This window comes from Ctenopharyngodon idella, chromosome 12 (genome assembly GCF_019924925.1).
Source record: "Ctenopharyngodon idella isolate HZGC_01 chromosome 12, HZGC01, whole genome shotgun sequence".
NCBI classification, from domain to species: Eukaryota; Metazoa; Chordata; class Actinopteri; order Cypriniformes; family Xenocyprididae; genus Ctenopharyngodon; species Ctenopharyngodon idella.
In genome coordinates this window covers 4,482,968-4,505,398 of record NC_067231.1, presented here as the reverse complement: position 1 = coordinate 4,505,398, position 22,431 = coordinate 4,482,968, and the positions used below count along the sequence as shown (strand labels likewise).

At 37.1% G+C, this 22,431-nt stretch overlaps 2 protein-coding genes across 5 annotated transcripts; one reads left to right on the top strand and one right to left on the bottom strand.

Moving 5' to 3' along the window:
- Positions 1 to 419: 419 nt before the first annotated feature.
- pde6c (phosphodiesterase 6C, cGMP-specific, cone, alpha prime) lies at positions 420 to 21,857 on the bottom strand. Of its 4 annotated transcripts, none has more exons than XM_051914309.1 (23): positions 15,205 to 19,611; positions 14,063 to 14,696; positions 11,200 to 11,352; positions 9,702 to 9,791; positions 9,482 to 9,622; positions 9,325 to 9,399; positions 9,178 to 9,242; positions 7,729 to 7,795; positions 7,409 to 7,456; positions 7,035 to 7,184; positions 6,809 to 6,952; positions 6,669 to 6,734; positions 6,413 to 6,559; positions 4,661 to 4,768; positions 4,471 to 4,580; positions 4,302 to 4,389; positions 4,119 to 4,219; positions 3,920 to 4,027; positions 3,770 to 3,833; positions 3,615 to 3,689; positions 3,419 to 3,502; positions 3,061 to 3,214; positions 420 to 2,703 (listed from the first exon to the last, which is right to left on the bottom strand). In XM_051914309.1, exons 2-23 carry the CDS (start codon positions 14,528 to 14,530, stop codon positions 2,648 to 2,650), a joined length of 2,562 nt encoding a protein of 853 aa, XP_051770269.1. In that variant the 5' UTR covers positions 14,531 to 14,696; positions 15,205 to 19,611; the 3' UTR covers positions 420 to 2,647. The 4 variants fall into 4 exon arrangements, with proteins under 4 accessions (XP_051770269.1, XP_051770270.1, XP_051770271.1 ...); XM_051914310.1 differs by having other exon boundaries at positions 14,063 to 17,819; positions 17,938 to 19,611; XM_051914311.1 differs by having other exon boundaries at positions 14,063 to 17,819; positions 18,024 to 19,611.
- Positions 19,741 to 21,049, top strand: rbp4 (retinol binding protein 4, plasma). The gene is made up of 6 exons (XM_051914319.1): positions 19,741 to 19,803; positions 19,888 to 20,007; positions 20,087 to 20,223; positions 20,309 to 20,415; positions 20,490 to 20,702; positions 20,796 to 21,049. The coding sequence occupies exons 2-6, from the start codon at positions 19,906 to 19,908 to the stop codon at positions 20,813 to 20,815; spliced, it is 579 nt and encodes a 192-aa protein (XP_051770279.1). The 5' UTR covers positions 19,741 to 19,803; positions 19,888 to 19,905; the 3' UTR covers positions 20,816 to 21,049.
- Positions 21,858 to 22,431: the final 574 nt, after the last annotated feature.

Sequence of the window (22,431 nt, the reverse complement as noted above, 5' to 3'; positions counted from 1 at the left end):
GTGGCGGCCAGCCAATCAATGTGAAGAATCAGTCAGGTGGGGTCAGAAAACCTTTTGTTCAATCTGGTCTGTGTCTATTACTCCTACATATAGACAGATGCCCATGTGATTGCACTTCTGGTGCATTTCTGTATTTCCACAAAATGACAAATGAGGTGTAGTTATAAAAGTTGAATATGAAGCGTTTTGCTCGATATTGAAAGGTCCATTGAGAGAGAAAAGTCGTTTGTCTCGGCTGTCAGCCAATTACCTGAGCCTCTTTACCTGGGGATGATCCAGCTTTATTAGGTAATCCACTGCATGATAAAAAAGTCATGAGAGCTTCCTGACATGCCCTCTAAGCAACCTGACAGAACTGTGCGTTCACAGAGACCTCAGACTAACTAGATGAGGTCAAAGACTACTCGAAACTCCAGAAGCTCTGAATAATGTGTTTATTTGTTCATAATTTACAGTATCTTATATGTGCAGTAGTATTCAGTAAATAAGAGGATCGGTTATCAGTTCCATGCTCACTCCAAAAGATTTTATACACAAGCCTAACAAAGTGTACAAACCATAAACCTGAGATGAGATTTACTCACTTTTGGCCTCTTCTGTCTGATCTGGATTTAGAGGGTTTGACATTTAAGTGCAGTCAGTAGTTCCAGTGAAGTTATTTAGACCGCCGTGGCCCCTGTTATTGGATTAAAGGCCTTAACTGATTTTTCTAACAAGCGGATGTTGCTTAAGAATTTTTTTGTTAGTACATTTACTACATCTCTTCAGTGGTCATTTTATAAAGGCTATATACATTTGTTTGGTTGGTCAAATCGGGGCCTAGTACTTTTCCTAAAGCAGAGCATAATGACCTGTTTTTGATATCAGCGTGCAGCTACCTGAAATAAACAGTTTGTTCACAAATGTTACCGCTGTCATCAAATTCTCAAAAGATCAGAAAAAGGAGACTTTGACCTTACGAATTGGGTTAGTGCCTTCTGCCAGAGGAGATATCTAGAGGCTTCAGCAGTCTGCTTTAAATAAGCATGGTATTTAAAGATTAAAACTGAGTGAATCTCAGGAGCTGCTCCCCCATCAAACTCACTTCAAATCCCCTTATAGGTTCAAGAACTGGCCGTTCCCTCTTGCCTTGTTACAGCATATGATGTAGTTTCTTTAAATATTCCCTGACATCTTGTGCCTCGTGTCTCCACAGAATACAACTTAGAATATGTTTGGTATAAACAAAAATCTCTATGTTATCAATTGATATTCTATGTAATACACTCAATGTTATACTTTCGATAATACATTATGGTTAAAAACTATGTGCAATGCTTATAGGTATCATTAAATGATTAAAGAACAGACATCAAAGTTCTGGTTATAAATGTTTCTCCACAGCTGAAACGTTCCCAAATACATAATCCAATGACACAGAATTAGCCGTTTCACCTTCTCAGCTTCATCTTCCTTAAAGAACAAAAAAGTAGAAAAGTGTTTGCATCTTTCAAGTATTCAAACGTCCTGTATCGTATCCATCCAAACACAACTGCGACAAGCAAACGCAAAGTGCTTAACGCTGCAAATCAAGAGATGTTTAGCATTAGCAGTGCCATCGCCACTTTGAGCAACTCAGCGTCAGTGTAAAAGACTTGTAGCATGAGATCTTTGTGCTTTTTACAAAGCTTTTGCTAATAAGCCATCAGCCATTTTCTAAAAGCTTATTCAAATGAGTTGGTCCTTCAACTCTAAACAAAGCAACTGATACTTATTAAAATGTTTTTCAGTAGTTTAAAGGTGAAGTGTATAGTTTTATGGGATGTTTAAAATAATTTCTGCCCTGTTAAATATACAGAGAAAGCTATAAGCTAGCCATTTGTAAGTTAATTTAACCCAAAAAGGCGGCATCAAAACAATAAACAGCCTAGCAACAGCAACATCAATGGAGTTTGTTTGGGGGTGGGGCTATCTGTTTGTTTAACCAATTACAGATTGGGGGTGTGTTCAGGAAACTTGTTAAAAACAGTCAGTATTTTTGCAGTTCCCATTTGGTCGCACAGAAAATACACACTTCACCTTTAAATGGGAAATCATTTTACAGAGACGCTAAACACAACATGATTCAGGAATCATTTCAGAATTATGCTATTTTGATAAATTAGTTACTGTCAAAAAAAAGTTATTAATACTTATTGCTCTAATTCATAATGCCAGAACTGTTATGGACTCAAAAGCCATACTCAAAGTCAGCTCTTTGAACTATAGCACATCGAACATTTGTATAGAGTTGTGTTTCGGCCACCATTGTGTGGCAAATGTAGTAGTTGCATATGCATTACTTCCTCCAACGTAGTTTTATATGTGAAAAGGTACAGTCAAGGTGAAATCAACGATTAGGAACAAGCATGAAATTGTCTATATGGTGAAAATTAGCTGGTGCTCTAGGCTGGCACCCCATCAGAAAGACAATCTGACAGGTTCAGTTCTTCCATTTCTGGTGAATGCCTACGTGTTCACTTGGAGAAGGTACATCCGAGGAAATGAGACAGAAAATGGAGGAAGCTGGTGAAAATGTAGTGATCCTAGGAGCACATTTCACCTCCCTCTACATGTTTGCCAGCTGGCCCAGACTTCTCTGTGGCTCTGAATTTCTGGTGGATGATGTTTAAAATATGGTGCAGGTTTTGGATTTTCCTCCCTCTCCGCCTCCATCCTCACCAGCTGCATGAGTGAAGAAAAGCAAAAAAACAGTGTAAGAGAAAATTCCTGTAGTTGATGTAACAGGTTATGTCATGTACGTTTGGTCCCCAAGGCTATGAGGATTAGCATAAGATATCCCATATACACATGCTTTCAACATAGTCAGGTTAGACAAATAGTTTATGCAGATTAAAACGAGGCTGTGATAGATAGACTTTCAGGCTTTGAAAAAGCATGCGTGGTATAAAAGTCACACACACAGCTAGCTTTACCCTAGCAGGCAATTCTTGCCATTTTCATATCCAGTTCCTTCATCATTTCCTTTCCTTTATCCACTATCCTTGTCTATAAAAGTGCCAAAAAGGACAACAACGGTACCTTTTTTAGCCTGCTCCTCTTCTAGTCGCTTCCGTTCGTTCTCCAAAGCGTCTACTTTTGCTTGGTAAATATCAGCCAGTTCCTTCCAGTGGACCCTGTTGTTGTTCAGGCCATCAAACATGGGAGTGATCTCTTTGTGGAACCTTGAAAATTCCTGTATGAGAAAAGAGGCCTGTTATTGCAAGCATTCGCAAGCCCACCAGTAATTGCCAATCCATCATTCCCTGTCAGAACATTTTAGCAATGTTGTGCTGACATTCCAGAAAAGGGCATTATGGACAGTCGCCCCAATTTCTGCTTACACGGATGTCTGTGCAAAAACCAAATTGATTCCAGCTTGACAGTTTGATAGATTTACCTTGTACACAAACGAGCACACAAAGTCAATGAAACCACACTGCATCTTCGGAAGTTCATCCGACTTGTTTCTGTCCATCATGGGCTGAGAAGAGATTCAAAAGATATATATTCTCATTCAGGCACTAGTTTTCTTACAATGCAACCTTTCTAAAACCAAAAGCAGAACTAGATGAAATTGATCTCCACAAACTCACAATGGGTTGTTGATCTAGCACAGTCCTTTCCAGATCTCCCTGCTCCCAGAATTCAGCTGCCACCATGAGAGCCACCTTCAGAAAAAAGCACCATTAGTTCACAATAACCCATGGACTGGATAATCCTGACCATGAATAACCACAGCTGCACATACTTTGCTCTGGACTTCCCATGGTTTGGTAATGGCAGACAAGTCGCAACCGGTCATCATCATTGCCCTGTTTAGAATCAAACAACACATCTTCAAATGCTCAATTCAGTATTTTCTTTAAGTAGCAGGGTTCTACTGAGAAGTGATGCTTACATAATGATTTCCTTCCTAATGGGGTTGTTGGCCACATAGGCGATCGCTTCCTTCTCATCAGCCATTGGTTCGGTGGCATCAACAATCTTCTGGAACATGGTCCTTTTTCTGTTTTGGGAAAGAAAACAAGACCATCATCAGTGTGATATTTTCATAAATTGACTCCACTTGAGGTGAAGAGATGCTCTTGAACGCTTACTTGAAATACAAGGCCAGGTCAGTCGCAATGATGCAGACATCATGCAAGTGCTGGACATTCTCAAACTGGCGTTTCTGCAGACTTTGGAAAATATTAACATTCTGAAAAAGAGCAAAAAAAAATAACGTTGGCCTGGTTATTGCTTTAAACTCTGGAGCACTTGCGCTTTGTGTCCTAACAAACCTCTTCTGCCATCAGTGTCTTGCTGTATTCAAGATGGTGCCTTTCCAAGATGGAGGATCCATGAAGCTTCGCCAGAGGCGATCCGCTCCTACATTGGAAATGGATTGTGAGCAAAATGTCTTTCTTGGTTTATTGGAAAATATTAGTAGTAATATATATACTAAATTACTTTGTCTGGTAGAGATTGTTGGTACCCCTGTGGTCAATATCGTGACAGAATGCAGCCGCTACCATCGCAAAGGCATCAAGGTCTGTGTAGTACCTTCTCAGTTTTCCGGTCTGTTAGGCAAGCAAACATTATTCAATATTTTGAACTCTTTAATGGTAAATAACATGATGTGTGGACTAAAAACACTCACTTGCAGAAGACAGAACATGGTCTGGCCCACATTAAACCCATGCCTCCAGTTATGGTAGGTGATATCTCTGTAGCCCTTTCGTACGGTGTACATCCATCTAGTCAGGACCTGGTGAAAGTGTAGATGGCATTTAAGTTTCATCCCAAAAGTGAAGAAAGATGACATTCTATTGATTTCACCAACTGTTTTATTCATTTATGTATTGAGTTGTAGCCAGGTCCATATTTTTGGAATGGCTGGAGAATATGTAAAACTTTGTGAATGGTGGGCATTTGATTTCTGTGGAAATCTGCTGAGCTTTCTTTGTAGATCTGGTTATTGTTAATCACCTGCCAAATAAACATAAGCTCTAGTAATAAGATGAGTGCTACTTGGAAAATCAGCTTTACACTACTCTTTTCAATCCATTCACTGCCATTCACACGCATGTGAATGCTGGAAACTGGAAATGCTTATTTTGTTTGGTGAGAATTTGTATCATGTGAAGACATGTGACCAAAAGAATAATGATAAGTAAGTCATGGCATGACCTCTTAGCTGAATTGAAAGAACACAAACTTTGGTAACACTTTAGTTTAGAGTCCACTTCTTGCTATTAACTTGTTGCTTATTAGCATGCATATTACTAAGATACCGGCTGTTTATTAGTACTTATAAAGCATATATTAATGTCTTATTCTGTATGGCCATATTCTACATCCCTTAATCCTACCCAATACCTGAAACTTAACAATTACCTTACTATTAATACGCAGCAATTAGGAGTTTGAGGCAAAAGTCGTAGTTAAAGGTGCAATATGTAAGCTTTTCTGTCCACTAGAGGTCGCTAGAGGCCTATTCAAAACAAAGGCGTAGCTTGATGACGCTTGAAGTTTGAGCGTGGAATCTTGGGACGTGGTCTTCACCTCACAGCCGGTGGAAAAGAATTGGGATAGGACTCGGGAAAAAATCATGTTCATGGATGCGATTATTAACGTTACTGTAGTATGAAGCAGAGCAGGACCGAGTGTTGTGGGAGCTGAACGAGGCCGCCGGAGCGATTGTGCAACACACGCTGCAAGCAGTGGAACTTTTATTATGCCACAGTCGCCGGCACCGCTTCCGCTTTTCCAGTCATGAGTATGAGGTAATGCAGCTCTGTTTATCATATTAGATACATTTGAGTGTGTTGAAAATGTTATAACGTTACTCTGAGCGTTTGCTCGGCGGCTGCTGTGAGACACTTATTGCACACTGCAGTAAGATAGATCGATTTTAGAATATCATATTAAATGCTGGATGGCTTGTGTTGATAAATGGCATGCAATTAATTTTAAAACATATTGTATGATGGAGAAAATTCTGTATTACTGTTACTAAAAATAAAGCTGCATCTGATTATGCTATGTTAGCTACTTGACAAAATAGTGTTTTTCTCTGAGGCATGGTAAAGCATGGTACTCGCAAAAAATCAAGAAAATTAGATTTAAACAAAAAGACTAAATGTGTTGAGCTATATAACAATAATTAGTTTTCTGTCTATAAATATATCAAAACAGTTGTTCCCTTGTCTATTAAAACATGTAAATGTTAAAGTGTCTTTGGTGTTTTCATGGATTCTACAAAATAAAACCGGAAACCGAGGGTAACGCGGGTATGACGCCATTGACATATTAATCTAAAGTGTCTGAAGAATTTTTGCGAGCTCAAAGTCTTCTGTGTTAATGTGGAAATGCTTGTAAATGTAGAAATGCTTGTAAAGTCCAGTCTCACCTCTGCTGGTACTTTAAACTTTTCCACCACTCCGAGTTCAAAGAAACAGCGAATGCCACACTTGATAAGGTCAACCTCAGAGAGAGGAAAGTCACTAAAACTAAATTCTAGCAGATCGACGTCTTTGGCTTCTGGAATGTTGGCTCTCTGTGTGTTAAAATACAGGTAGATATATTAAAAATCAATCATATCATTGAACATATCAGATCAGTCTGTTCACTATGAATATATTGGTTTAGAGGGGGAAAAATCATACCAAGAGTTTGTACATTTCTTTCTGATCGCAGTCCTCAGGGTTTTGGTCAAACTTCTCCTTGGTGTTCTGACAAGACAAAAAATGTTTAGTCAACACTATAAAACAGACTGCAGTTTCCTACAGAATGATGCCTCACTCACCAGAATCTGTTGGACTTCAGCTGGAGTGGCTTTGGTCTGATACATGACCATTTCCTGTGCAATTTCTTTTTTCCACTCCATCCGGTTCAGTTTGTCATATGTGTCACAATTCAGTACAGACCATCCTAAAAACTGTGTTAGGGCCTGAAACGAAGTCCAAAAAACAGACGTTAGTGTTGCTGCACAAGATTCATGGAGCCAGAAGGATGGTGAGCATCTGACTCACTTCAGTAATTTGTTCATCCTGCTCGTCAAACGGCTTTCCGTCTTTTCGATTGAAGAAAGTGGCAATACCCACAATCTCCTCTTTCTTGTTCACAATGGGAAGGGACAGGACATTTTTGATGACGAAACCCGACTCGTCCACAGCTTCTTTCTGAAAAGTTGCAAAAAAAAAGGCAAATTAAAACAGGTTTGTTAACAGTATGATGATTGGAAAAATATTTACAGTCACCTTGAAAATAAACTAATCAGAATTATGACCAAAATAAAGCTCAGTTTAAATCTGTTTCGAAGGTAACAGGTTTGTGTCTATTTCAGGTGTGGATTAGGAATAATATGAGCTCTGAGTGGGATTTATCCCAGGATGGCTTACAGTACCTGGAATGTGAAGTAATCATCAGCAGCAACATTCATCATGTTACAAATCTACAGAAAGAGAAATAACACAAGATTTCTCCCATTAACATATGCAAGAAGATGGCAAATAGTTGTTTAACCCATTAAGTATCTCATTTAACTTGGGTTAAGTGGTTATTTAACCTGGTTATCAAACAACTTTAGTCTAAGCGCTTGCTCAAGGGCACAATGGTGAAAAATCAAACCAACCCTGAGCTGGTTTGCCACACTAGTCTTAACATTATCAAACATTATCAACTGCATAGTTATGGATTTTGTTGAAGAAAATGCTTTGAACTTACAAAGCCATTTTCAGCCACGTAGGTGGGGAGGCCGCTAACAAGTGCCCAGTGGTCAACAGGAGGGGTCCTGGAAGCAGTAACATTCAAATTAGAGAGACTGGCAAGCTAGTATGTTATAGGCAAAAGTATGTAGACACTCAAACACTTCACCCATATGTGCCTGTAGAGTATTTCACTTCAAAACTATTGGCATTAATAGTGAGTTGGTCCTTCCGAATAGTTTTGTCTAGACCACGCTTGTCTGGGCCGCACTTTTTGGTGTTTAAGTTCATTAGATATCAACCGATTTTGTTTTTTATAACCAATGCCTATCCAATAACTGATATGCAGAACCAATATTTAATGATTTACTTCTGTTTTTGCTTAATTTCATCTTCATATCACAATAAAGACAGCATTTTGTTAATAACAACAGAAGCAGCAACAACAATATTAACAACAGGCAATTATTCTTGAAAGAGAGAAGGTCACTTTAAAATCATACATATTAACATAAGACGATACATTTTGATGTTAAATCCACTATTGTTTTATATAGAATTGCTCTGTAGTCTATACACTCTAAAAATGCTGGGTTAAAAACAACCCTAGTTGGGTTGAAAATAGACAAACCCAGCGGTTGGGTTAAATGTTTGTCCAACACACTGGGCAGTTTTGTTTAACCCAACTATTGTTTAAAAATTACTATATGTCTGGCTTAAAATAAACCCAAAATAGGTTGGAAATTAAAATCAGACACATAATTACTAGAGGCAACAATAATAATCAAAGGGTGAACATTTATTAATAAGCAATTTAATACATGTATATTGTTTAATTATTATTCATTAAACTTATTAATAAATGTTCATTTATTAGACATATTAATAAATGTTAATTTCCATAATATTTTGGGTTCATTTTAAGCAAGCAATACAGTAATTTTTAAAAAATAAAACTACCCAGCAGGTTGGGCAAACATTTAACCCAACCGCTAGGTTAAAACAACCCAATTTCTTGGTTTGTCCATTTTCAACCCAACTTGGGTTGTTTTTAACCCAGCATTTATAGAGTGTACAGTATTTAATGCAGTTACATCAGAAGTAACTAATTAAATTACAGAAAAATTAAGAGTAATCCCTTACTTTTCTTTTTCAAGGGAAAAGTAATTAAATTACAGTAATTAATCACCTAGTAATGCATTACACCCAACACTGCTCATAAGCACTCTCATTGTCACCTGTGTTTTTAAACTCTCTGGGTTAAATGCTTATGTACATCCCAAAGGTGTTCATTGGGTTCAGGCCTTGTACACAATTCTGTACAAGATTTGTTCTCACAGATATTACTCAATTAGCCAAGCCAGTTAGAAAATGGTGTCCAAATAGTTTGCCCATGTAGTGTGTGTGTGGCAGAATACATGACGTATGAGTAAATAATGTTCTTTTTATCTATAAAAAAGATGCTTACGGTATGACTTTGATCTCTTCTTTGTTTTCTAGCAGATAATCAATGATCTTGTAGAAGATGATTTCCTGTTAGAAGAAACAAAAAGTTATATTAATAATCCTAGACAGCAATACTGACTTGTTTACTGAAGAGAAATAAATTTGTTACCCTGCCATCAGGTGTCTTTGGGCCTTTGTACGGCTCCACATCTCCCAATTTAATCGGCCACTCGTCGTAGAACTCCTAAACAATCAAAGCAAAGTCGAGCGTTTTATGAACCACTCATCAATGACCAAATGGAGGATGTTCATGGGACGTCACAAACCTTTTCTTTGGTCATGTCCAGGAGGCCGACAGAGTACCTCTCACACTGGAGGTAGGTCCTGACGGTGTACAGGGCCTTGTGAAACTGTCGCTCAATGTCTGTCAACTCTTCAAACACTTTGCTCGCAGACCATAGAAGAACCTGTGGCGGCGCTTTACAGTCAGAATCAAGTTTTAAATCACAGTCAAACATCATTAGGTGTTGTGGTCCATAGTATTACCTGGCTTCTTCTAGACTCCACATTATACATGTATGCAGTGTAATGCTGTAGGGCGATGACTGTGGCGAAAGTGATGTACTTGGTGAAGAGCTGAAAAAAAAAAAACACATTTACTTAGTCACCATGAAATCAAAGTTGAAAACTGCAATATTCCATAACACTTTTTTTATGGAATATTGCAGTGTTTGTTATAAATGATTTATCTGTGCACATCATTATTGTTCATAAATTAATCTCTTGCAGCGACATCTCTTCTCTGATGATGTGTTTAATGGCGCGAGGACGGGACAACCTGTCACTCACATGACATCACAGCAATAGCAAACCACAGCCATCCAATCAATTATTGATGGACAAAATCAACTCCCGCCCTACATTTTTTCTTGTTTGAGAAGTCGTTTCACTCAGATGTACGTTTCACTCAGATCACAATATGGAAGAAAGGACTATGGACACTTCATGGTGACTTTTTTGGTATGGTCACGTTAGCATTATTTCAGAGGAAAAAGGTCAATTGGATGCCCATTGTCAGTTAGCATAGAGATATGAAGCAATGCTCACACATTAGTCACTTTCAAACTGCTTCAAAAACTTTCTGTTGGTCAGTGCGCGACCAACTTGAATACAAGTGAAATCTGCATTGAGAAATCTGCATCTGCGTTTTTCCTATGCCCCATGACCCTTTGTGTGAATTATGGTAGTAACTTAATATCCATTCAACGATAAACAATTAGCGAAAGGTTTGCTCTATGAACTCAATAATAAGCATTTTCAAAAACTCAGTACAATGAGAGTACAATGAAATTATTCTCCTCAGTCTTCAACCATTGAACATTAAAAAGAAATTTAAAAGTGTAAAAGCATTAACAAATTACTACAGCAGACCATGAATAAGCTAGATTATTTCTGCAGCAATATTATGGATGTGTTAAATATCACTGCAGTAATATATAGCTGTATATTATGTAACACAAGTTGCCTTAAACATGTTTATTAACTGGAACATTGAGTGATAATATTTCAAAGTGATTTCTGTCAAAAAGGTCAATACATATCGCTTTAGAAACGTTTCAGTAATACTGCTAATAGGGATGAGAAGCGAAAATGAGAGATAATTACATTTTAAAACATCCCTGTGAAAACAAACCTGGAAAGAGGCGTGAGGATTTGATCAGAAAAAAATCTTGTTATGGCCAATACCATGTCACACCAAGCGTTACATTATTCATACATTTGAAAATAGACCATGAAGGAAATTTTAAAGCTCATTCAGTCAAACCGGAAGAGCGTCGCCCGCGAAATTTTGCCGAGCAACGGTAAATGTGACGCTCCTGAAAACATAGCGAACTATCTGGTCATGCCGATTCAGCACAAATTGTGAGGTCAGTATCACATTTAATGATTTCTGCTTTACATCTGTATACTCATTGTGGATGTTTGGAGAGAAAAAAATCACATTAATGTCATATTTCAAGTAACTTTAGCTACTCATACTCACGTCTTCGTCTGCTTTGGCGAATTCATTTCCTCCTACTTTGTTTATTGCCATAACCACACCAAGTACGTCTTTGCCGCTCATGAGGGGGGCAGCCAGCATGTTTTTAGTCGTGTATCCTGTCTGCTTGTCCACAAAGTCACTGAACCTGGGATTCTAAGATACAAATACAGGGAAGTGTTGTATTCGTTAATGTTCAATACAGCTGTTTCATGACAAATTGGTTTTAAATAGCCTATAGATCGGTTAAAAACTACTTACTACAAAATGTAGACTACATTAATCCCTCCGCCATTTTAGACAGTACATTCATGTGAAGACTCGTATTTAGAGTTAATTAAATGTTTATTTCCACAGAATTGAATATCATTATAAAGCTGTTTCATATCATTTGGTAACATTTTAAAAGCTTATATAACAAAATAAAGTAAAGGTATTTTGAATAATTAACATTATACTTATACATAGCATAAGTCTATTTTTAAACCAGTTGTTGATGCATTGCTGAATACAGACATTTTGAATAACTACAGTAACAACTTAATTTTTACACAGCCATAATAAGGGCGACAGTCATTAATTACAATTACCTCTTTTAATAAGGCATTTGGATTTTTTCTCTTGTCACTGAGACTAATTCTGCCTCAATTTACACTTCTGTATTATGTAATGAAGGTTAATACGTTTAACCCTGTCTCAGACACTTAAGCTTAGGTTACACCAGTGTGCCGTGATTAAACACCATGCTAGTATATATAGCATATGAAAGTATCTTTAATTATGTTAATTTTTACCATACTATTCACATAATACTTTTAAGACCTTATGGGTATGCTGGATGATGTCAAATGTGTATCATGTTCCTTAGTGAAGTAGAGTTTATTGATTTTTTTTATTTTCAGTTTAAGCAATTTAATTTAGTATAAGAACAGCTTTAGTATTTGACATTTTCTCAAAGATTTAATATATAAATACTTTACAAATGGAACTGAAAATCTTTGTGTTACATTTCATTCAACACCTTTTTTCTGCACACTTATTTAGAAAGCATATAAAGAGTAATGTTCACTTTCACATTTTCCTTTTATAAATTATGAATCTTAAATATAAGTAAATAAGTGCTGATTTGACAAAAAAAAAAAAAAAAAAATCTGACTTTCATGTGGACAGTCATTTGTTGCTAAATAATATCAACATACAGCATGCTACCAGGAATACAGAAAATAAGCTGCTTTTCTGCAGGAGGTTGACTGATCTCAATGAGCAGGGGACAGAAAAAGTTTAATCCTTTGTCAAACTAATGGTCGACGTTCAGGTAACAGACTCTCCTAAGAAGCCTAAGAAGCTGTTTTGCCTACAACCTACTGTGTCTTTTTATAAACGATTGTGTGTGTAAAGCATATTAGAGATCTATAAATAGCGAAAACCCAATTTGTGGCTTGAGAAGCTCTTTCTCCCTGAACTAAAAATGACTTTCACTGCTGTATCCTAATGTAGTCTGGATGATTTAGTCATATTAATAGTATAATAATATTTTTGACTACAATAAAACCAGTTTATTTAGAAGTTACCACATTAATAACATGTTTAGTGTGGATTATCTGCATAAATCATCATCTATTAGAAATATAAAAACACTGCTTTTTAAAAAATATGTTTTCTTCAATTTTGAACACAATTAAATTTAACACATTGCTAAATGCTATTTAAAAAACACTAGGATTTTACAGTGGAAATTACAGTGGCTGAACATAAAGAATAACTATATGTTTTATGCAAAAGAAAAAGGTTGAATTTTTGTCTAATAACAGTTTGCTAATAGGCAAGTTTTTACACACAAAAAACTCTTGCTACATGATTTGTGGCATTTAAAAAATATTTTAAAATTTGCAATCCTTAAAGTAACTGAAAAAAGAATGCCTTAAAACTCTCTGAATTACCAGCAATATATATTAACCCAGCCAACAAAATGTTTTGCAATGATGTTCTCATTAAGTTATGAAAATGTTATTTCTGAATGTTCTCTGAACGTTCAAAATGTCCAGTTTTTTAAATGTACTAAAAACGTTTTTTCTCCGTTATTCAGACGTTAAGGGAACGTTCCGTTTTATCATTTTGCAAACATAATGGGAACATTACTTTTTAATGTTCTCTAAACGTTCTGAAACTCATAAAAAAAACCTTAGATGAACATCCAACTAAAACATTAAAAAAACAAACTTCCACGAATGATGTATAGATAATGATTTTGTGCTAACTTTTTAAAAACATTATTAAATACCAGATAACATTGAACGAACATTCTATTAACGTTTCAGAACAGAGTTTCATAACTGTGAGAGAAATTTTGTCAGAACTTTAGCCAAAGTTCTGAGAATGTTCCCATAAAACCTTACACTCAAAATAATTACTTGATTTGAGTAGGACAAAATTAAACAAATTAGTTCAGTCAAATTAACTTTTATGAGTATTTAGAACTTTCTTTTACTTTCAAGTTCACAGAACTGATATATTTGAAGTAAAGTGAACTGTTTCATTGTTTTGAGTTTTATTACTAATTTTACCCGAATAAGTTTACAAAACTCAAAAAATTTTGAGTTTTGTAAACTTATTCGGGTTTACAGTGTATTAGCTGGGAACCCTTTAATTTTAATTTATTTAATTTGAATTTAATTTAATTTAATTTGTTATAATTTTGTTGTAATTGTATTTTAAAATATATACTTTTTTATCTTTCAAAGTATGCTGCTTGGATTTATTATGTTTGTGTTGAACACATTTGTTTGTTATTTGCAGAATGTAATAAAGGTTTAAAAAAGAATAACTAGGTGGAGCTATGAAAGACACCTTTACTACTTTTACTCACCTGTTTGACATCAGGAATATTAACTGGTTTTTTGGTGGTTGCTATTTGACCAACTATGCCCATGTCAGTAGGGAACACAATTTCAGACTGAGGGTTGACCAGGTTGGCCTCGTATTTCGAGGTAGGGGTGACATCGAAAAGAGATGTAGCGAGCTCAGGGATGCCATTTCTAGCTCGGCATATGAAATAGCTGCAGCGGTCGGCGTTCACCAGCATACATATCCTCTGCAGGACCTTGTGCATGGCCTTTTCCATAATAGGCTGCGAATGCATTTCTGTGATCATGTCAAAGATGATGTTGGCCTCCTGGATTTGGCTGACATCCTTGAACGAGGCCGGATCTTTGATGTCAAGTTTCTCGGCAAAAGCGGCGGCGATGGCCTCGCATCGTATATTCTTGTCAAAATACTCTTTGGCGAACTGTGGGTTATTCTCCAAGTACTTTTCCACACTATCCTTGTCTGCCATTTTGAAGTGCGCTTCTCTCCTTGTCCGCTCACAGATTCATTACTTGTGGGATGTCAAGATGAAAAGTGAAGCTTCTCAGTGGCCTCCTTCAGACAGGTGCATCCTCCAGTGCAGAGATCAGTGCTGGTCTCCTCCGACAGGCTGCCAGAGAATAGTGGCTTACAGGCTGAAGGGATCAAAGTGGCCGCTAATTAAAGTGACGTCATGACATTAAACCCCTAAGCTTTCTTAACCTGCAAATCCCCACCCTGATCATTTTATGTTAGACAATCCAGTCAGAGCCAAACGGCCCTGTTTTCTCCCGCAGAGAAAGTGTCGGCACATGACATAATATTTGTCACATCGGTCTGTCGATTAGACTGATGCTGTTTCTGATCTAATACACTACCATCCCCAGCGTGTGTGTGTTCATTGGGCTAGAAGTTTTCACATTAGATCTTCACATTAGTGCTAAAATAAAAAGCTTGTGGAAAAATGTTTCACCAAATGGGTAAATGGGTAGTTGATTTGAAATTTCAAGTAATTTCAGCACTACACTGTAAAAAACAGCTGTTGGTTTAACTTTAAAAAGTAAGTTACCTGGTTGCCTTAAAATTTTGAGTTCATTGAAATAAAAAAATTGAGTTAAAGGATTAGTTCACTTTCAAATGAAAATTACCCCAAGCTTTACTCACCCTCAAGTTATCCAAGGTTTAAATGACTTTCTTCTTTCTGATGAACACAAAGGTAGATATTTTAATAAATATCCTGATGCATCCGAGCTTTATAATGGCAGTGAACAGGGGTCATGAGTATGAGCTGAAGAAAGTGTCTCCATCCACATCCATCCATCATAAACATGTACTCCACACAGCTCTGGGAGGTTAATAAAGGCCTTCTGAAGTGAAGTGATGCATTTGTGTAAAAAAAATCCATATTTAACAAGTCATGAACTAAAATATCTAGCTTCCGCCAGACCGCCTTCCGTATTCAAGTTACGAAGAAAGTGTAAACTGGCGATTTACACTTTCTTTGTACTTTGTATTGACACCGGATACTGAATTAATGATTTCCTGCTGAAAATTAAGCTTTTATATATTACCTTTTATATATTTTATATATTCACTAAAATTCATTAAAATCATGATATTGAATTCAAAAAAGTTTAATATGTCAACCACCCAAATGCAAATGTCTTGTAAGCATTGTCCTTCTTAAATCTATAGTTCTCAAGCTCTCCATGTAAGAAGAGAAATTCTCAGAATCAGGCTATTATTAGTATTTTTGCACTTTCTGCACCCAGGAATGATGCTGCACACCCAGGGTCTGTTTCCTCCGATATGATTACACCTGAGCTTTTCTTTTATATCAGGGAAGTGTCAGGCAGCAGGCATTCAGTTTGTAAAAAAGAAAAAGCCTTGCATCATATGTACCAGGCTTTGTAAATCCAGGATTAAGTAAAAGTGATTATCAGGATATCCTCTCTTGAAGGGAGAGAGCTTGGCTTGGCACGTTTAAGTTCACAGCGAGGAGCCGACAGACACAGCAATGCTAAATTTAACACACTCATAATTAATTTAATTGGATGTTGATGGACAAAATGTCACAGGCAATGTTTTAAATAGCCGACTGTGTATGTAGTGTCTGATACACCTGCAAAGGAAAACAAACGAGTGCATTCATGTATTTATTGAGTGGCTTGGAGTAGACCAGTGGAGCACGGTGAAGGACTTGGAGAAAGCTTGTTTGAGATATCAGGCCTCAGGCTAACAGTAAAGACTTGACTTGTTGACCCTTATATATGCAAGACAACGTCAGCAGTCCATCAGCATCACCTTTGAGCTGGAACACATTGTCTTATATTTACCCCCTTATTCCCAAACAAACATCCATAAAGGATCAGCATGTGTGTACCAAGGATCGTCTGCTGCACATCATCAGCCTACAAAAGCAAGATCTAATGAGCTGAGATTAGTCTTAGTTAGCTTGATATCAGATCTGGTTTACTTAACTTGTATTAGTAACTTTGCAAATAAAGCTCTGGACGATTAAACAGCATTTGTTTTCAAACTGCCCATAATATTTATATTAATCTATATGATGCTATCACAATATCTCTGTTATTAGTTTCCATTATAGAAGTAACAGATAACGTACAGTCAGCAAGTCTCCTGCTTTTTTACATGGATGCTTACTAAAATAAATAAATGAAATGTTCAATTGATTTAAATAATTTTATTGTGTTCACGATTGTGTGTCATAAGACAGATCTGAAAGTCACAAATCGACCAATCAGAATCCAGTATTCCAGTGCGCATGTGTAATATGAAGTAATGTTTAGTAGATTTTAATGTTCAGAAGTTTGTGGTCGGTATAGTCTCATTTACTCACTAAGTCTGCATTTATTTGATCAAAACTACAGTAAAATAGTAATATTGTGAAATATTATTACAATTTAAAATAACTCCTTTCTATTTTAATGTAATATAAAATGTAATTTATTCCTGTGATCAAAGCTGAATTTTCAGCATCATTACTCCAGTCTTCAGTGTCACATGATCCAACAGAAATCATCCTAATATGCTGATTTGCTGCTTAAACATTACTTAATGGTGAAAACAGTTGTGCTGCAGAAGCATTATGAACGTCTTTACTGTAACTTTTAATAATTTAAACTATGCTGACCTTAAACCTTTAAACGGTATTGTACGTCACCTTTACAAATGTTTTGCTGCCGTATGTGCCATCCAAAAAAAGGGGTGTTGTAACAAGTTACATAAGCTTCCTTTTTTTTTTCTTTTTTTTTTGTCAAGGTTTGTAGGTCATTGCAAACCCAGCTACGTAACTTATGTCAATGAAACTAAAAAGTGTCATGAAATACTCTACAGCATGCTTAGTTCTCTGTTATCAACAAGGAGAAGAAAAATGATTTCATTTTTATTTATTTTGTCATTTTCAAAAGACTCAAAACCGAGCCTCGAACTATATATACACACTCACACACACTCACCAGCCACTTTATTAGGTACACCTTCTTGGACCCCATTTTGCCTTCAGAACTGCTTTAATTCTATATGTCATAGATTCAACAAGATGCTGGAAACATTCCTCAGAGATTTTGGTCCATATTGACATGATATTATCACGCAGTTGCTGCAGATTTGTTGGCTGCACATCCATGATGACAATCTCTGACAATCACAAAAGTGTTCTATTGGAATGAGATCTGGTGACTGGAGGTCACCACCGGTTTGAGAATGATTTGACAGCGGGTTGTCCTGCTGGAAGTAGCGATCAGAAGATGGAAACACTGTGGTCATAAAGGGATGGACATGGTCAGCAACAATACTCAGGTTGGCTGTGACATTTAAATGATTCTCAATTGGAACTAAAGGACACAAAGTGTGCCAAGAAAATATCCTCCACACCATTACAGCACCAGCAGCTTGAACCATTGATACAAGGCAGGATAGATCCATGCTTTTATGTTGTTTATGCCAAATTCTGACTCTACCATCTGAATGAAGCAATCGAGACTCAGTCTTCTATTGTCCAGTTTTGGTGAACCCATGTGAATTGTAGCCTCAGTTTGCTGTTCTCAGCTGACAGGAGTGTCACCGGTGTGTCTTCTGCTGCTGTAGATCATCTGCTTCAAGGTTCGACATGTTGTGAGTTCAGAGATGCTCTTCTGCAGACCTCGGTTGTAACGAGTGGTTATTTGAGTAACTGTTGCCTTTCTATCAGCTGAACCAGTCTGGCCATTCTCCTCTGACCTCTGGCATCAACAAAGCATTTTCACCCACAGAACTGCCAATCCCAGTAGATCAGCAGTTTCTGAAATACTCAGACCAGCCCGTCTGGCACCAACAACCGTGCCACGTTCAAAGTCACTTAAATCAACCTTTCTTCCCCATTCTGACGCTCAGTTTGAACTTCAGCAGATCGTCTTGACCATGTCTGCATGTTTAGTTGCTGACATGTGATTGCTCGATTAGATATTTGTGTTAATGAATACCTAATAAAGTATACCTAATAAAGTGGCCGGTAAGTGAATATATTGACATATTTACCTTTTATTCAGATATTATTAAAAGAATTGTTAAAGATTTTGTAAGCATATTGCATAGTTTTGCTTGGAGTCAGTTGTTTTACAATAAAACATGTCAAATTGTGACATAATTTTAGTCAGGCTGTCAAGACATCATGAACACATGCAGAAACAAGAGAGAACCCATAAAATATTAATAACAAATGCTTTTTTTTTTTTTTGCATAGTAAAGTAAAACATGTTTTTTTGTTCTCACATATTTAAAAAATTAAAACATGATGATGTTTTAATCAAACTTGTAGGGTCATTAAATACAAATATCCCCTTCCGGACATCACTTCTGGCCACTACTATATGCTGTATATAAGTTGGCAAATATAAGCCGTTTGGTTACTTTTAAAGGCAAAAAAAAGAAAGAAAAAAATATCGTTCATTTTTATTCATTTTGTCTCTTTCAAAAGAATCAAAACCCTGCCTCGAACAGAGAATATATATATATATATATATATATATATACACAGTCAAACCAAAATGTATTCAGACACCTTGAACATTTCATTCATTAATTCAGTTTATTCACTATAGTTTAAGAAAATGGTAATAAAATATGACAAGATCTCAGAGTTAAACTATGTCAGAAAAAAAATTATCTTAATTCAGTCAGATAACACTTAAGCAAAACATGGTCAGGTCAAAGTGTCTGAATAATTTTTGGTCCCAAATTTTTATCAATTTTACTGGTAGTCCACTGTATGAAGAATTTTTGGGTATAATATGTCACAGTTTACTTTATTTTGCTATCTACACTATATATATATATATATATATATATACTCAAAGTTGGCAAATATAAGTCATTTGGTTTTTTTTACAAACCTGTAAACTTTAATGAAATCAGAAATGTTCCCTACTGAACAGACTTCAGGGAACACAATCACCGGCATCATTTAGAAATGCATGTGCTGAAGAATTCCATATGTTTATTTTAGCTTCAGCTCATGCTCTTACACAATCCAGCTGCAACCTGAAGAAAAACACATTCAGGGGAGCAGAGGTCAACGCTGCCGCGCTTCACATGGAGATCTGAAACACGGCTGTTATGTAAAAACTTTTGTCCAATGACAGGGATGGTGGAGACTGAATTTTGGGTGGTTGGGTGGGACTATGAATATAGGGTCCCAGAATCTTGACCCTATATAAATGCAGCTGCAGCAGTCCAATAGTAATTTCAGATACCGTGATCAAGGTACGCACATTAGGATTTGTTTGACGGACGACTAAGCGGTGCATTTGTTGGTGTTTTTCTAACTGTTCTACTGATTTTTCACAGCTCGAGCACAGAGGCACCATGCTCAGGTTCTGCATAGTTCTCTGTGTCCTGGCCACATGCTGGGCGCAGGACTGTCTGGTGAGCAACATCACCGTCAAACAGGAATTTGACAGGACGAGGGTAAGTCAACCAGTGTTTTGCTTCAACCACATGTTGTTTTTGAGCTTCTGTTCCTCATACTTTTCCACTGACCTTGCAGTATCAAGGAACATGGTATGCCGTGGCCAAGAAAGACCCCGTTGGTCTTTTCCTTCTTGATAATATTGTTGCCCATTTCAAAGTGGAGGAAGATGGAACCATGACAGCCACCGCTGTTGGCAGAGTCATCATTCTCAAGTGAGTTTAAATGGGATTTTATGTTAATGTCGTGCACTTGCGCAATAAAAACGATTCAATTCTTGCATGCCGTTTCACTCTTCAGCAACTGGGAGGTGTGCGCCAACATGTTTGGCACGTTTGAAGATACCGAAGACCCCGCCAGGTTCAAGATGAAATACTGGGGAGCTGCTGCATATCTCCAGACTGGATGTGAGTGTCAATTTATCATGTGCAAATCACATGTTAGATCATCTGCTCATGACCTGTTTGTGACCGTTCCGCAGATGATGACCACTGGATCATTGACACCGACTATGAAAACTATGCCATCCACTACTCCTGCAGAGAGCTTGATGAGAACGGAACCTGCTTGGACGGTTATTCCTTCATATTCTCCAGACACCCTGAAGGCCTCAGGCCTGAAGACCAGAAGATTGTGACAGAGAAGAAACAGGAGATCTGCTTCCTGGGCAAATACAGACGTGTCGCACACACTGGTAAGATGTGTTATTATCACGTACATGCACTCATGATCAGACATTGTTCAGTATGCAAAAGATCTGATGTGTTTTTCTTTTTTAATTGTGCAGGTTTCTGTGACGCTGCCTAAATGACCACTGCACGAAAGAGCTTCTGAGGATGTAATCTGTCAAGTTTTATATTTCTAGCTGATATGTAAATACCAAAAATAAGCATATTACTTAATAAAAGAGAATGCATAATAATTTTGCACAAAGCAAAAGTGAAAATGTGTAATAATCATTTTTAATGCACAATTAAGTGCATGGTGTAAGGTTTTTTTTTCTTTCTTTCTTTTTTTCAAATAAACTTTGAAAAAAACCAAGTATGAATTAATTATTGATTTCAGTGATCGATCTAGTAAACTCGCTATCACCAAAGTTTTATCAAAGGTTGTCTTGAACTCATGAACCAACAATACAAACAGCACTGTGGAAAATCAATGCCTTTTACTTGCAAAATGTTGTGCAACTTGAACCATGATACAGAGCAGCAGGTGTCAGCACACATATTATAAGCCAGTATGAAGAAATGCATAATAAGAACATTAATGTATATGATTAAAGAAAGATTAAAGGAACACTCCACTTTTTTTGAAAATAGGCTCATTTTCCAACTCCCCTAGAGTTAAACAGTTGAGTTTTACCATTTTCGAATCCATTCAGCCGATCTCCGGGTCTGGCGGTACCACTTTTAGCATAGCTTAGCATAGTTCATTGAATCTGATTAGACCGTTAGCATCTCGCTCAAAAATGACCAAAGAGTTTTGATATTTTTCCTATTTAAAACTTGACTCTTCTGTAGTTACATAGTGTACTAAGACCAACGGAAAATGAAAAGTTGCGATTTTCTAGGCCAATATGGCTAGGAACTATACTCTCATTCCGGCGTAATAATCAAGGAAATTTGCTGTCTTACCATGGCTGCAGCAGGCGCAATTATATTACGCAGTGTCTCTCACAAATGTCTCCATGGTTGCAAGGCACACTCCCTGTGCAAACAGGGGGTCACAGGCGCTGCGTAATATTATTGCGCCTGCTGCACCCATGGTACGGCAGCAAATTTCCTTGATTATTACGCCGGAATGAGAGTATAGTTCCTAGCCATATCGGCCTAGAAAATTGCAACACACACACACACACACACACACACACATATATATATATGTGTGTGTGTGTGTGTGTGTATGTGTGTGTGTGGTCAGAAGTGGTATATAAATATGCAAACTGTTGTTCATCGCAATTTCAAAATAAAAATGTATTTACCCTCAAGCCCTAGGTATACTTCGCTTTTTTACGCGTACGATAGTGTACACGCACAGTCAAACGCACAGCCTTGCAAAGTATACTTCATTTGACTTGTAGGCATACGCAAGAGTTCGACGCATGCGCAGTTTTGAGCAATCTCTCGCCACGAGTTACAAACCAAGTAAATATATTTGTATTCTTTCATGCTAGAGTTGTACAAATGAGGGAACTTTCTAACCTCCGCACAATCTCTCGTCTATGTAGGCCTCCATCGTCTGTTTTCTGTAGCATTCCGGTCTGTTCTGTTTATGCAGTTTTTCTTTGACTACCTTGTGAATCGAAGCCCCCAGGGCACAGTTGCCACCTTGTGGATAAACTAATTACTGTAAGTCTACTTTGGGCTTTAATCCTCGGTTATTACTCCAGTAATACTCCGTACACGGACGCGGATTACTTGTCT